Below are 13741 nucleotides of genomic sequence, written 5' to 3' on the forward strand. Positions count from 1 at the left end.
ATGGATTTCTCAGGTTAAAAAAAAAAAGTGGAAACTGTCAAATGTATTCTCATCTATTTTACTATTATACTGTTGCTAAGATCCAACCAGTTTTGAAAGTCTAACACATAAGGAGTTGAATTATTGCATTGTTCAAAGGGGCAGAGAATTCTCTTGGGAAATCAGGCATTTATTTTAATTTTTTTTTTTTTTTTAATGAAAAACACTAGCAGAGTTGAGTCCAGAAATGTTCTCTAGACTCCACTGGGTCTCCCGTCTGCTCTCTATCCTAGTGTGGAGAAGAGGTGACACTTGCCTTCGGAGAGGCAAAACTCCTGGGAGAGGGGAAGGGCTCAAGCAGGCCCTTGGCAGGGGAGGGAGCTTCCAGCTAAATCAGACGCTACTGCCTTGTACCCGGCCCCGAGAACGAAGGACCCCAGGGGAAACTCTTCCTGCCTTTGGGTCTTAAACGCCCATGTAGTCCCCCCTCCCCCACAAGACCGCGGCACACCAATAAAATCAGCGTGATTGTGGTGATTAAATCCGCCCTGGGAGAGAAGAGGACTCGGCCAAGGGGCCTAAGTGCACGTTCTCAGACTGACACAGGGAGCGTTTCTCGGAGATTTCTCCCGTGTTTCAACAAGTCATTTGCCTCGTGAAAGGGGGAGGATAAAGTGAACGGGCTCCTGCCGCCTATACCGTGCCCTTCGCAGGTTGGGGCCTGTGACAAGGCTCCCTGTGCTCCCCAGAGGAGCCAGGCACTGGGCCGGGGTAGGCGATTTATAGTGAAGACCTGCCCCGCACCCACGAGGGGGCCAGCGCTGAGGCATCCTCACCCCCAGCAGCCCTGCAGGACTCTCTCTTCGGTCTCCCCTGTCTCCCACGCCTGCGCGCTGGCACACACCCCGGCTCCGCAGGCCGCTTTGCTCGGATCCCACGCGAGGCCTCCAGCCTCGCCGCCCGCACCCGCTTTGAACACCTTTCCCAGTGGCGTCGGCGGAGGCGGGAGGGTCACCCCGCATTTTCTTTCCTTGCGGGCGGCGTGCGGGGCCGAAGGCTCCCAGCCCCTCCGAGGAGGAGGCGCGCCCGGAATGGGGGGCGGGGAGGAGAGAAAGGGGTGCGCGGAGCCAGAGGGAGTCAGAGGGCCCCGGAGGGAGGAGAGGAGGAGGGGAGGAGGGAAGGGGTAGGAAGTGGGGAGAGGAGGGGTGGGCGAGGCAGGGGAGGAGGGAAGCGGGAGGGGGCGGGGGAAGGAGGGGCGGCCGGCGTGGGAGGAGGGGAGGCGTTGCCCGACGCGCCCTTTCAAGTCTCCGCGCTCCCCCCGGCGGCGGCTGCCGGGGGCGGTGGCTCGGCGTCGCCTCCCCCGACCGCCCCCTCCCGGGCCCCTCCTCCGTGCCGCGGCCAGGCTGCCCCGCCGGCGGCGCCCTGGAAATATGAAGAGACGCTGCAGCTGCGGTGGCGGTGGCGGCCACTGCAGCTCGGAGCGGCGCACGCGGCGGCCGGGGCGGGACGCGGGGCCGGGCGCGGAGAAGTCGGGGCGGGCGGCAGAGAGGCCGGGACGCGGACCGGGCCGGGGCGCCCACAGCCGCCCGACGGCGCCCAGGGAGCGCGCGCCCCGCAGCCCCGCGCCTCGCCCGCCGGGCATGGGGCGCGCCGCAGCCGCCTGAAGCCCCGGCCTGGCCCGGCCGCGCCCGGCCGGAGGCGGAGGGCAGAGCGCGCGCCCAGCTGCCGGGTCACCAAAGCGGAGCGCAGCGTGCGGGAGGGCCCAGAGCAGGACTGGAAATGTCCTGGCCGCGCCGCCTCCTGCTCAGATACCTGTTCCCGGCCCTCCTGCTTCACGGTGAGTTCCCGAGGGCCACTGGAGCGCTCCCAGACGGAGGGGGCAGCCCGGGCGCCGCGGAGCCCGCGGAGGCTTCGGGTCTGGATCGCGGCAGGGTCTACACTGCCCCCTCGGCGGGGCGGATCCGAGGGGAGCCCCGCGCCGGCTGTCTCAGCCCTGGGAGAGGGGGCTCTGCCCACTTTCCTAGGCTCGGAGCCCTCTACCCCAGGGCGCCCGGAGCTCTTTGCTGCGCGTCTGTTCTTTTTGGAAGGGTAGAAGCTCTCGCACGCAGACACCTTTTATGTCCAGAATCCATTGCATCCAGTCCGAGGGAAACTTTCGTCCACCCTGCTGGATTTTCTAACTGTACACTGCCATGAAATCGCCGGCTCTGCGAGCCTTTTTCCAAAATGTCAGAACGTAGCAGGCTCTTGATGTGTTCCAAGCTTTTAGGAGAGTGGAAAGAGAAACTGATCATTTGGGAAGTCACATCTGCCTGCCTTCGGAAAACCAGTGTTCGTTGTCTGCCTGCACTTTGCCTCCCGATGGAGGCGGGGTTGTGGGGTTTCCTCCCAAGTGGACTGCTGCGTTCTCTGGGTGTAATTTTAAGAAACAGGGGTCTCCTGTTAGCCAAGATTTAAGCATTATAACCAGTCTCCTACGGTGCACCCAAACTTGACGCCCCATAACCTAGGCTTCCTGTGCCACTTTTCCCCAGGGGTTCTAGTAAACCTTTAGCTAGAGAACATCAGCCCTTTCAACGGGTTCCAGAAATTACACTGAAAACACCAAAACAGAATTTCTTTGGGGTGAACAAGGCAGGTTTTTATGGCGCGTCGGGTTCATAATCCTGACAGGCCGTGGCAGATCACGTCGTGTTGATATGGGTGTCCTGAGCAAACTGTCCCTAATGGTCAGACACCTGACATTTCAACAGCACGACTTCACGGCTCTCCTTCCTCAACACCCACCGCAGCCACCCCGAACGTGCAGCGGGCTCCAGCTTCAAAATGCATGGCAGCCAGGACTGAAAGCCAGGCTGAGGACCTTCCCTCCGGAGGGTCAAGGGATGGTTAACCCACAAGCCACCGGGATGCTGTTTTCTTTGTCGTCCTGCCCCAGGTGGATGGCTTGCATAGCTCCACAGTCTTTGGGAACTTGTCTGGCTGGGCCAGACCTGTCCAGTTGCCAAGGTGTACTCAGAGCCCCAGTGATCCCAGAATTTTAACAGTCGGGATGGAAGGCTTGCAGTTCGAGGGCAAAAAGAGAGAAGGTATAATTATAGGGTTGGACTCCTAGGCCCATCTGCTTAGAATTACAGAGCAGTTTTAATCTTTGGCTGAAACATGAAACAAATCAGAGCCAATGAACGGATCAAACGGCAGCTGCCACACACACAAGAAAAAAGAGAGAGATGAAACAGGAAAAATTGTCCCCCTTAAATTGTTGTAATATCTGTGAAGAAAAAAGATAGTGTGGTCAAATGATTTTAAAATTTTAAAAATTACTTGAAAGCTTGGCATGAACAGCATTTTGGGGGGTAAAATAATTGCCTTTTAAACTACAAAAGTGATCCTCAGAGATGCAACCTAGTGTAACTCGGAACATGTTCTCCCTCTTTTGAGAGGTAGGAGTTGTAATTACACTTCCTATTTAGCAGTCCAAACTGGGGTAGTAATGGCTGACAGGTAACAAGAGCTCAAGTATATCCTCAATGGGGACAGGAGCCCCAAATTTCCTGAGTTTGAAAATGTGCATCTGGAATCTTCCCTGACTCTGGGGATCTGGGGGAGGAGGGCTCCCCAGACCCCATGGTGTTGGGAGGGGGATGGGGAGCAAGGAAATAACTGGGAAGGGTAGTCTGAGCATAAATGGGAGCACAGTGGAGCCAGACCGTGTGCGTGCTGGTATGTCTGCGTGTGCATGTGTGTGTACACATATGTGCATATGTATTTTGAAGATAAGATAAAAAGGGAGGTTTGCAAAGTTGAGTTGGATAACATAAATAAACCTGTGAAAAGTTATCCAGTTTCAGAATGGATCTGCAATGGCACAGTTATTCAAACTAAAGTTGCTCAAAGATCTACTTAGATCCAGCAGAGAATATCAGACTCTAGTGCAGAAAATAAACAGAGGAAATCATTGTTCAAGTTATAAATCCTCAGGATTTAAGAAAGGTTTGCCATAATTAGCAAGGATAATGTAAAGCACCAGAAAAGAATGGAATATTCTTCCTTTCCCCTTTTCCCCATTGACATCTACTTGATTGAAGTAGTTTTAACAACAAACGGGTATTACTCAACCTAACCAAGGGAATGGTTTGCTGAATATGTCCTACTCAACTGATAGGCGCTTTGCAGGCATTTAAGAATTCTGTAGTAACAGATGGAGCGTGATCATATATTTAAATAGAAGTTATAAATCTGAAGGCAATTCTTGAAATCTTCTTAGAATGGATTAGTGGTTCTTTTCCTGATAAACAGGCATTTTATTTTCCTAACCATAGGATACCATTTGTCTATTTATGGGTCAACTTAGTAGATAAAAGCATTTGTTCTAGGGTGTCGAATGTTCCTGTGACAAACTTTAATAAATGTAGTTTCACACATCATTTAGAGATGATTTGTTAACACCACCAAGTCAGGTTAAGAAGTGCAAGAAGTGCATCCTGTGTGAGGATGAGGTAGATAACCATTATGTTTGGCATCCAGTCTTTGTTCAGTTTTGTGGCTACTTCTATTTCAACTCACTGCAATTTATAAATCACCCCTAAATCCTATCACTGAAACGAGGCTCTGGCAAGACTTGAGCCTGTTGTTTATTTAAGACTGCAAATGTGGTGCGAGACCCAAGTTCAAAATTTGATGGCATAAAAGTATACATGTCAGTTTTCCTTTCCTCCTCTTCAGATTCTGAAAACAATTGCAATACTTAATCCAAATAAAGCCTATTTAATGTCATGAAGGTATGCAGCTGGACGATGTCCATTATCACTGTTTTCTTTGCTTAGATAAAAGCCACAAAAGTTTCAGATGTCAAATGCTAGAAATCATTCAGCTCCAAAACACAGATTAGCATGAGGTATCCAGAATAATTGTGGCTGTAATGCCCCAGCGGAGTGCCTGATTCTCTTTGCTAATGGAAACATTTGATTTTGAGTTTTGGAGCTGACGTTGGGAGAGATGTTCTATTCCCACACCCTGTTTACTTTTGTAGAATTCGTTGACTTTTCTGAGAGGTGAAGGCTCTTTCAGCTCTCCCCTTTTATTAAAGCATATTCTGTCAAGACTTTTAAAAACTTTGCAGGTTGCCAAATGAGAGTTTAACCGACACAATGTGAGGAAACATTTATATAGGGTTAAATAGAAATCTTTGAAAAACTATTTTACTAAGGACAGTTTTTGTGGCCAAAAAAACATTGTCTTTTCTGCACTTTTTTCCCCTCTCTTAGTCATAAAAAGAAAATGAGATCTTGAAAAGAAGCATGACTCATCTGTAGCCAACGGGGCAAGGGTCTTAGACAGATGTTAAATATCCTCTTGTTAAATACATTGACAAGCCAATTTCATTCTTTTATACTAGCCAAGATCATTGTTTTTCCCCTTAAATGAGAAAAGAACTAAATATAGGTGGGTGATATGTCTGTGTAATTACATACTACTATTTAGGGATAGACTGATGACAATATAATCAATCAAAGGGAGGCATAAAACATTTCAGACCAGAAATAGAAGATGATGTGTTAGTGATTATTGTCTACAGCGGTTGAAAGATACACAGCAGGGCATGTCTTCGGTAGACTCTTCCCCTGGAGTTGAAGTGATCGCAGGGAAAACCAGGAAAAAATCCACTACCATCCTCCAAGTATGAGTTCTTAATGGCTTGGTTTTGTGGACACAGGCCATTGCTTAGTCCTCGCCAATTTGGGAATAAAATTATTCTGGAAATTCATGTGATAGGTGTGTACATCTCAAGGTTGGAGAAAGGATAGGGTATCACCCTAAAATTATCAAGAGTATTTTGTTCTGCAAGGGTTTTCTGGTTTCATTCATTCAGCTAACTATTTATTCAGTAAGTTAATCTATGAGGGCCTACCACGTGCCAGGAGCCACCATTTGCCAGGTCCAGTGGCTGAAAGGGAGTATTCCCCCTTCCTTGAGGATTCTTGAAGAATATCTAGGGGAGGGAAGAGAAGAAAAACTGAATGTAGAGCCTCACAGCTGAGTGGATGGAACACTGCAGTTTATCGCACTATTTTCCCTGCTGGGAATCCCACAAACTTGCAGCACACACACAGACACACACAGACACAGACACACACAGACACACACACACACAGACACACACACAGACCACACACACACACACAGACCACACACACACAGACCACACACACACACACAGACCACAGACACACAGACACACACACACAGACACACACACACAGACCACACACACACAGACCACAGACACACACACACACACAGACACACACACACACAGACCACAGCTGTGCTGAAGAGGCTGGATGTGAGTAGTCAGCTGCAGATCCAACATGCAAACTTTGCAACCTCTGGTTCAGCCCCAGTGTCCACCCTGAGGACTATGGCACTAGAAAATGGCACAGAAAAGTAACTTGTTTTCAACTAAAGTCAAATGGAGCCAGGAATTTGAAAACTTGACCTTATTATATTTCTCATAAAGAGAGACTGCCTTTAGATATGAAGATTTCAAGATGGGTAAAAGCAGCAAGCTTACTGCAAAAAAAAAAAAAAAAAAGGAAATAAAAACAAGAACTTGATAAGCACAAGTACCACAATGGTGGTAAAATGCAGTACTGTCTGCAATACATACATGCTTTTATTTCAAAAAAATGGAAAGCTGTGCTGGAGTTTATTTACCAGCCCCCACTTCCAAGCACACGTTTACAGTAGTGACTGCCTATTTAATTGGGCAGGCAATTTCATGGCTAAGTAATTACCTGCATTTAATCTAATCAGTCACATTTTATGTGTCACAACAATTCTAACTTGAAAACACTTTTCTCAGTCTGATTATTAAAGTATGCAGGGCACATTATATAAAGTACAGAAACTTGCAAAATGAACAAGGAAAGAATCATTTTAAGCTCTCCGTCATTGTTGATATTTTGACATTACACTTAGTCTTTTTCAAGTTCAGTTTTTTTCCCTTAAGCCTTAGAGTACATGTACAGAGATTAACCTGATCAAAAATTAGTTTAGCCCCAAGTGTGCTTGAAAATTATTGTTTCCTTCCCAAATAATTTTACATTTTATTATGTATAAAATACATTGGAACTTTTTATTTCTCAGTCAGTATAGATAGGCAGGTGAAAAACCATGGAATATATTCATCTAGACAATTCAGATTGGTAAAACTTTGTTGAGGCTGGGTGTGGTGACTCACGCCTGTAATCCCAGCACTTTGGGAGGCCAAGGCGGGCGGATCACCTGAGGTCAGGAGTTGGAGACCAGCCTGGCCAACATGGCGAAACCCTGTCTCTTCTTAGAAAAATGCAAAAAAAATTAGCTGAGTGTGGTGACGCACGCCTGTAATCCCAGCTTCATGGGAGGGTGAGGCAGGAGAATCACTGGAACCCAGGAGGCGGAGGTTGCAGTGAGCTGAGATCGTGCCACTGCACTCCAGCCTGGGCGACAGAGCAAGACCCTGTCTAAAAAAAAAAAAAAAGCAAAAAAAACTTTATTGAAAAATCAGGGACTTGGACATGGAGTATACTGTCCTATTTTACTTTTTCCCGTGTATGTCACGATGATTCAAGCCTAAGAGATACCTGAGCACGTAGGAGGCACTCAACCATTTGTTGAATGAATGAATGTTGACTTGCAAAAGTCCAGCAGGCACCCCACCCTTTTTCTTCTCTCACTCTCTACAAAGGCTCTGTTTGGTTTCTGCGTACACTGGCCTGCTTGCTCAAAGCACCATGGGTTTAGGGATGAGATCTGCCGTGGAGGGCTCTAGCAGAGGTACTGTGTGTGTTCACTTTGGAAACTGTGCCAAGGACTGCTTTCTATGTGCATCGTCTGGTGAATTCAGGGGATGTGAACAGTTAACCCAACACATAGACCTTTTACTTAGGGCATAAACCTCCGTGTAAATGGTCAACCCTGTGCCTCCTTTCATTTAGGTGACTCTATTTTTAAAATGTGATATCTTTGGGAATTTTCACTCTCCGGTAGACTGTTGTGATTACGATTGTAGTTACAATCATTGTGCAGTCATTTAGGATTACTGTCGTGGGGTAATATATTCCTTGGAAGTAAATCACTAGTGCACACATGCAGGTGCACACACTTACATACCACCGAGCCCTCCAGAGCTCCAGGATCTCATTTAGTTTTCTGGACATGGTCGTCAATAAAATTATGTCCTAAAGCACACAGGACTTAATTTGTTTCTAACAGATGAACCACTCCTTCCAGAATCTACTTTATTCTCTGACATTCATTTGAAAGAAACTATTCCCTTTGCCATAATAATTTTGTCAGGGCCCAGACCATTGGACCCCCAATGTCTGAGACCATTTTATGATGGAATCATTTGGATAACCTTATTCAGAATTCCTCTGGACTGGGAACAGTCCCTGGAGAGCTTCCAGTTTAGATAGTACCATGGAACTGACTTGATACATTCTCAATCAAGAGTGCCTCTGTACCTGTATAGCAGCTAGCATTTGATCAAATGAGATGACATATACATAAAGTGAATTGTCAAGTGTAATGCAAACATTAGTCATCATCATCATGATCATTATGTTTAGTTATAGAGGAAAAAGAAAGGCATATATTAGATGACTCACCCAAAACCACCTTGAAGACCAAAAACTCACAGCCATTTTCTTAATATTTGTTTGATCCTTTTAGATAACTCTTTTTTGCAGATTCACTCACAACAAAATCTTAGTGAATGGGAACTCCATTCCCTAGTCCCCTTAATTAACATCTAGAATCTTCAACTAATCAAAATGTTGACATTATTTGTGTGTGTACTCTCACATATAGTATATGGTTTCTAACTCTTGTTTTATATGTAAAATAAGAGGAAAAAGCTTTTCATAGTCTACACAGAGTTGTTACAGGTTCATTCCTTTCTATCCACAGCCCATTTTACAGGCACGGTTGTTCCTAATAATGACCTTAAGGCACTTTTAAGAACCTGGATCATCAAAGAAAGATAATAAGGTCAAACTGCATTTGACATACAATGGCAGAAGTTTCAACAACCGAATATTGTGATTAACCAACACTTCCAATTACACAAGTAATCCAATTAAGTGGAGGGGCTTAGGGTCTTTTCCTCTTGGGAGTCCCCTCTCTCTCACTAGAGAGCTGTTTTCCTTTCTCTTTCTTGTTTTTTGTTTTTGCCTATTAAATCTTTGCTTTTAAACTCCTTAAAAAAAAAAAAGTGGAGGGGCTTAAAAACTTAGCATTATATATAATAAGCACATGTATTATTATAAATAGTAGGTATACTCACACAGGAATGGTTATTATTAGTGCGGTCCTTGAACTTTGCGTTGCTAAACACTGGGATGATTGATTTATGCAATTTAAAATGTATTAAAAGAGACTGTATATATATTTTACAAAAGTTCCTTTTCAGATGCAAATGTAGTGCTAAATTACTGTAGCTTCCTTCCTTCCTTCCTTTCTTTCTCCCTTGCTCCCTTCCTCCTTCCCTCCCTCCCTCCCTCCCTCCCTTCCTTCCTTTTTTAATATAACTTTTTGGTAATTCTTCCCCCCACAAGATGCAAAAGATGGCCAATGCCTCTCCAACACTACAAAAAAGATTTACTACAGTTCGTTGGGAGCTGTTCCCTTCTTTTATCTTTCTGATTTATCCAATCAAGAAATCATACAAGACTGAACCATTGCAGTAGCCTCATCACTGATCTTCCTGCTTCCAATCTGTCCTCCATGTCCCTCCAAAAAAACCAGAAAAGCAATTTTTCCAAAATGAAATTCTTACCACACCACGACATTGCAGAAAATCTTTCGGTGGCCCCCCTTCACCTTTCCAGTGAAGTCCCCACTCTGCGTAACAGATGTGTGGTGCTTTCAACTGTGACCCTGCCTCCCTCTGCCCCTCGTCCTAGGTCACCCTGTGTCCCCTTCTCTTAGAGCCTCCTACGTGAATCTGTCACTCCTGCCCCCCCATGCTTGAGTGTGCTCAAGCACACTCCTCCTAGACCACTTCTGTTCCATCTTCAAGATAGAGATGCCTCTCCTTGAACCCTCAAGGAAGAATTCAGACCCTTCCCCCTCTCTGTAGAGTCCTCTACAACCCTACAGTTTCTTGTCCAACTGAGACTCCCAGGGGAGAAATGTTTGTGGCTGCTATGTCCAGAACAGTGCCTGGCCCTTCAGAGCGTTACTGATGGAATGAATGAATGAGTGAATGATTCGCTAGTTCCAGTCCCGAATTTGGAATTGACTTACTTCAGGCGATGCAACAAACACAAGAGCTCCTTAGTTGACCAGAAATCTAAGACGAGTGTCCTTGAAGGGCACACCATGACTGATCCTTGAGAAGGAAGCTTTGGGGTTTACCGGTCTAACTTTTATGCTTGGCCTCTGCTGCAGCTGAAATTGGTGCTTCAAATGACTTTTTAATTCCCAGCCATTTAACAGAAGTAGTACTCACAGGAAAGTCATCCACATTTGCCACATCAGATGAGCCAAGTAAACACTGGAGACCACTTGCAGTGGTGAACTGAAGGCCTGAGAGTCAGTTTCTCCTGCCTTACAGCAACTTCTTTCACTTGACCCCTTTAATTTTGCTCCTTAAGAGTAAAATTAATTTTGCTCCTTAAGAGTAATGAAAATGTTGGGTACTTTGAAGGGCAAATTTAAATGGAATAAATACCAACCCTATTTTTCCATCTTAGAAATAGAATATTAACCTAGAGTGTGAGCCTGAAATCATTGTGTCCTTGGGGAGCTGTGCCAGCCTTGGGGTTCTCCATCTGGCCGCTCACATGGGTGCCCTGGCTGCATTGCCAGCCTCGCTGGATTCCTGAGCTGTGCTCATTGTCATATGTGAGCAATAGCGAAATGGATATTGATCTTGAGAAACCCTGGGCTCTTTAATATCATTTTTTTTCCTGCTTTCCAATAATTTGTGTATTGGAGGTTCTTAGATTTTATTTCTTCCATCACTGGTTAAAAACGTAGCTGTAGGCCTTCTTTCCTGTGTGGCTCTAGTCTTACGAATGGCCCATGCAAGTGCTACCCACCACTCCCTCTCCGCCTTTGAACTCCCTAGCTTCCTCCCCAGAACCTCCTTCATCATTCTGACCCTTGTTCTTTGACATCCAGGCCAGTGAGACCTTAAAAGCTTCAAAGTAAAAACAAAACAAAACAAAAACACAAAACATCGTTGTTAGTCTTTTTGCTCCTGGCTCCTGAAGTCTAGCAAGTCAAGGTGAATAGGTATGTCTTACTTGTTTATTTTAGAGACAGGGTCTCACTCTGTCACCCAGGCTGGAGTGCAGAGGCGCGATCATAGCTCACTGCAGCCTTGAACTCCTGGGCTCATGTGATCCTCCCGCCTCAGCCTCCTGAGTAGCTGGGACTACAAGCATGTGCCACGATGCCTGACGGTTCTTTTCCTGTAGAGATGGGGTCTTGTTATGTTGCCCATGCTGGTCTCAAACTCCTAGCATCAAGCCATCCTCCCACCTCAGCCTCCCGGAGTGTTGGGATTACAGGCATGAGCCACTGTGCCCAGCCTCATTGACAGGTATTTGTTAAACTGAGTGGAACTTACCGGCAACCACAGAACTTGGCACTTTGGGCCTCACTCTCTTCTACATTGAGGATCATCATTTACCTTTGCCTGGAGCGCCTGTGTCCTTACACTTCGTCCTCTTCAGAGCTCAGAGTGAGCCTGGCTCCTCCATGTGACTTTACCCTGATTTTAGCTGTTCTGTTAGTTAGAGGGGACTTTTTGAGGGTGGTCTAAGATCATTACTTGAAATAATACCAACCAACATGGTGCTAAACTGAAACCAACCTTAAGAAGTGGGTGATGTTTTTATCCCTTCGTCACCGACGAGTAGACCGAGGCTTGGAGAGTTAAGTGATTTGTTTAAGGTCACTGTGCTAATACTGAGTTTTATTGACTGCAAGATACCCATCTTTTTCGTAATTTAAGATCTCTGCAGGGGGTGTGCATCTCACGGTCAGTGGGGGCCCCAGTTTCCCTTGGCCTCCAGGCAGTCAGTAGCCACGAGGGGCGACGTTCCCTTCGCCTGTGTGAACCCGAACACAGATGCTCATACTGTCCCCACATCACCTCTTTTATGTTCGTCCTTGGGACTCATCTGGAGGTTCATTGCAAATAGGCTGGTTTTGAACATCAAGAGAGTACACATCTGAGTCAGCATGCTTGGTATTTTTCCTCCCTCACTCATAAGTTGTACTCTCAGCACTGAAAAAGGAAAATCACGGTGAAAATCAGACAGATCTTGTAATAGAGCAGTGGAGTGTTAATTTGACATTAGTGAAGCAAGTATTTATTGCTGGAAGAATAACTGCAACTCCGTATTTTCTCACACAGCATCAATCAACTACTTGGAAAGGAGAAAGGCCAAAAAAGATGAGGCATTGTTTTTGTTTTGTTGCTGAGATACATGCAGAGCAAACAGATTACCTGTCACACGTGCAGGAGTGCCACCAAATGCAAGAGAAATTGCCAAATGTCTTTGACTAGATACAGAAATGTCAGTGCCGTCGGAGGCTGCTGCAGATAATTCACGGGTATCTCAGGACTGTTGTGAAGGCACCATGTCATTGTTTAAATGTGCATGTTTTGTCACTGATAATAAAATAATGATACATCTTAACACTCCTTGATGTCTTGGATCCAATGCAATCCTTCAAGTGGCAGATCTAGTTTCAAACTCAAACAGCTGAACTCTGGAGATTTTACCCACATCCACTACACTCCTGACTTTTATTATCTTCATGGGAAAACACTTGCAGGGTGTAGAGGTTTGCAAATCAAGTTTTAGAACACAGCGTGGTTGATAGTGAGATGATTGCTTCTTTACTGAATGCTTAGTAGCATATTTAAAGCAGAATCTTCCCCAACTCCCAATACCTTGTAACTTTAACTAACGTCTATTTTAAGTTAGCCGCATCAAAATTGATCATACTGTTGACCCACCAGACAGCAAGTTATACTCGGTTTCATTCCTTGACTGCCTAGCAAGGACACTGAGGAAATGTTGACAGTTATCAAGATAACTACAACTGTTGAGGCTGGTGGAGGTCCAGTGAGCAGTCCCCTCTCCCCTACTCTGGTTCAGAACTAAGAGAGTGTTCAACACGAGGGTGAGGCACATGGGGATTAAAACATTAGCATAGTGATGAATACTCGATCAGAAGACACAGTGTAGATGGGTGTCCGTGACAGGAGTGCTCATAGTTCCCCCCGAATGTTTCAGACTTCCCATCTGGCCCAGTGCCACAGCTGAACAACTAAAGGGGCATGGTCCTCAATCCGTGAGGGAGCTGATCAAAATGCATGTGATTGGTAAATAGGCTGGTTTTGAAAAGAAAAAAATGACTGAGTCAAGCATGCTTGCTTCCACTTCCATAACTCATGTGCCTTCACCAGGGGAGGGCAGAAGGAAGGACAGGGAGGGAATGCCCAGGAGTACCACTCTAGTGGAGACGCCTTCCCCCAGTGGAACTCGAGGCCTCAGGAAAGGAAGCCCTGGCGTAATAACCATGACCATGAATAATGGTAACACTGGGCAGAGTTCTCATGTTTAGAGTTTGCCCCGTTCTAGCTGAGGCCAGAATTAAGGGACTTGGCTAAACAGGGCTGAGTGAGGTTGCCTTAAATTTGAACATGGCACTGTCCTCTTGTGTCTAGAATCTCTTTTCACAATTTTCATTA

At 46.1% G+C, this 13741-nt stretch overlaps 1 protein-coding gene and 1 long non-coding RNA gene across 3 annotated transcripts in view; one reads left to right on the top strand and one right to left on the bottom strand.

The window, feature by feature from the left end:
- Positions 1-1393: 1393 nt before the first annotated feature.
- The window catches only part of APCDD1 (APC down-regulated 1), a 34154-nt gene continuing 21806 nt past the window's right edge, over positions 1394-13741 (top strand). The window contains exons 1-2 of one of the 2 annotated variants that reach the window (XM_031934566.1): positions 1410-1464; positions 1661-1816. In XM_031934566.1, coding sequence (XP_031790426.1) covers positions 1410-1464; positions 1661-1816 — 211 coding nt within the window. Of the gene's footprint in view, positions 1817-13741 lie in introns of both variants that reach the window. The other variant, XM_023228538.1, reaches the window with a different exon arrangement.
- LOC116418520 overlaps positions 12131-13741 on the bottom strand; it is a 62059-nt gene continuing 60448 nt past the window's right edge. The window contains exon 5 of the long non-coding RNA XR_004228591.1: positions 12131-12265. This is a non-coding gene — a long non-coding RNA (uncharacterized LOC116418520). The remainder of the gene's footprint in view (positions 12266-13741) is intronic.

This window comes from Piliocolobus tephrosceles, chromosome 18 (assembly GCF_002776525.5).
Source record: "Piliocolobus tephrosceles isolate RC106 chromosome 18, ASM277652v3, whole genome shotgun sequence".
NCBI lineage: Eukaryota > Metazoa > Chordata > Mammalia > Primates > Cercopithecidae > Piliocolobus > Piliocolobus tephrosceles.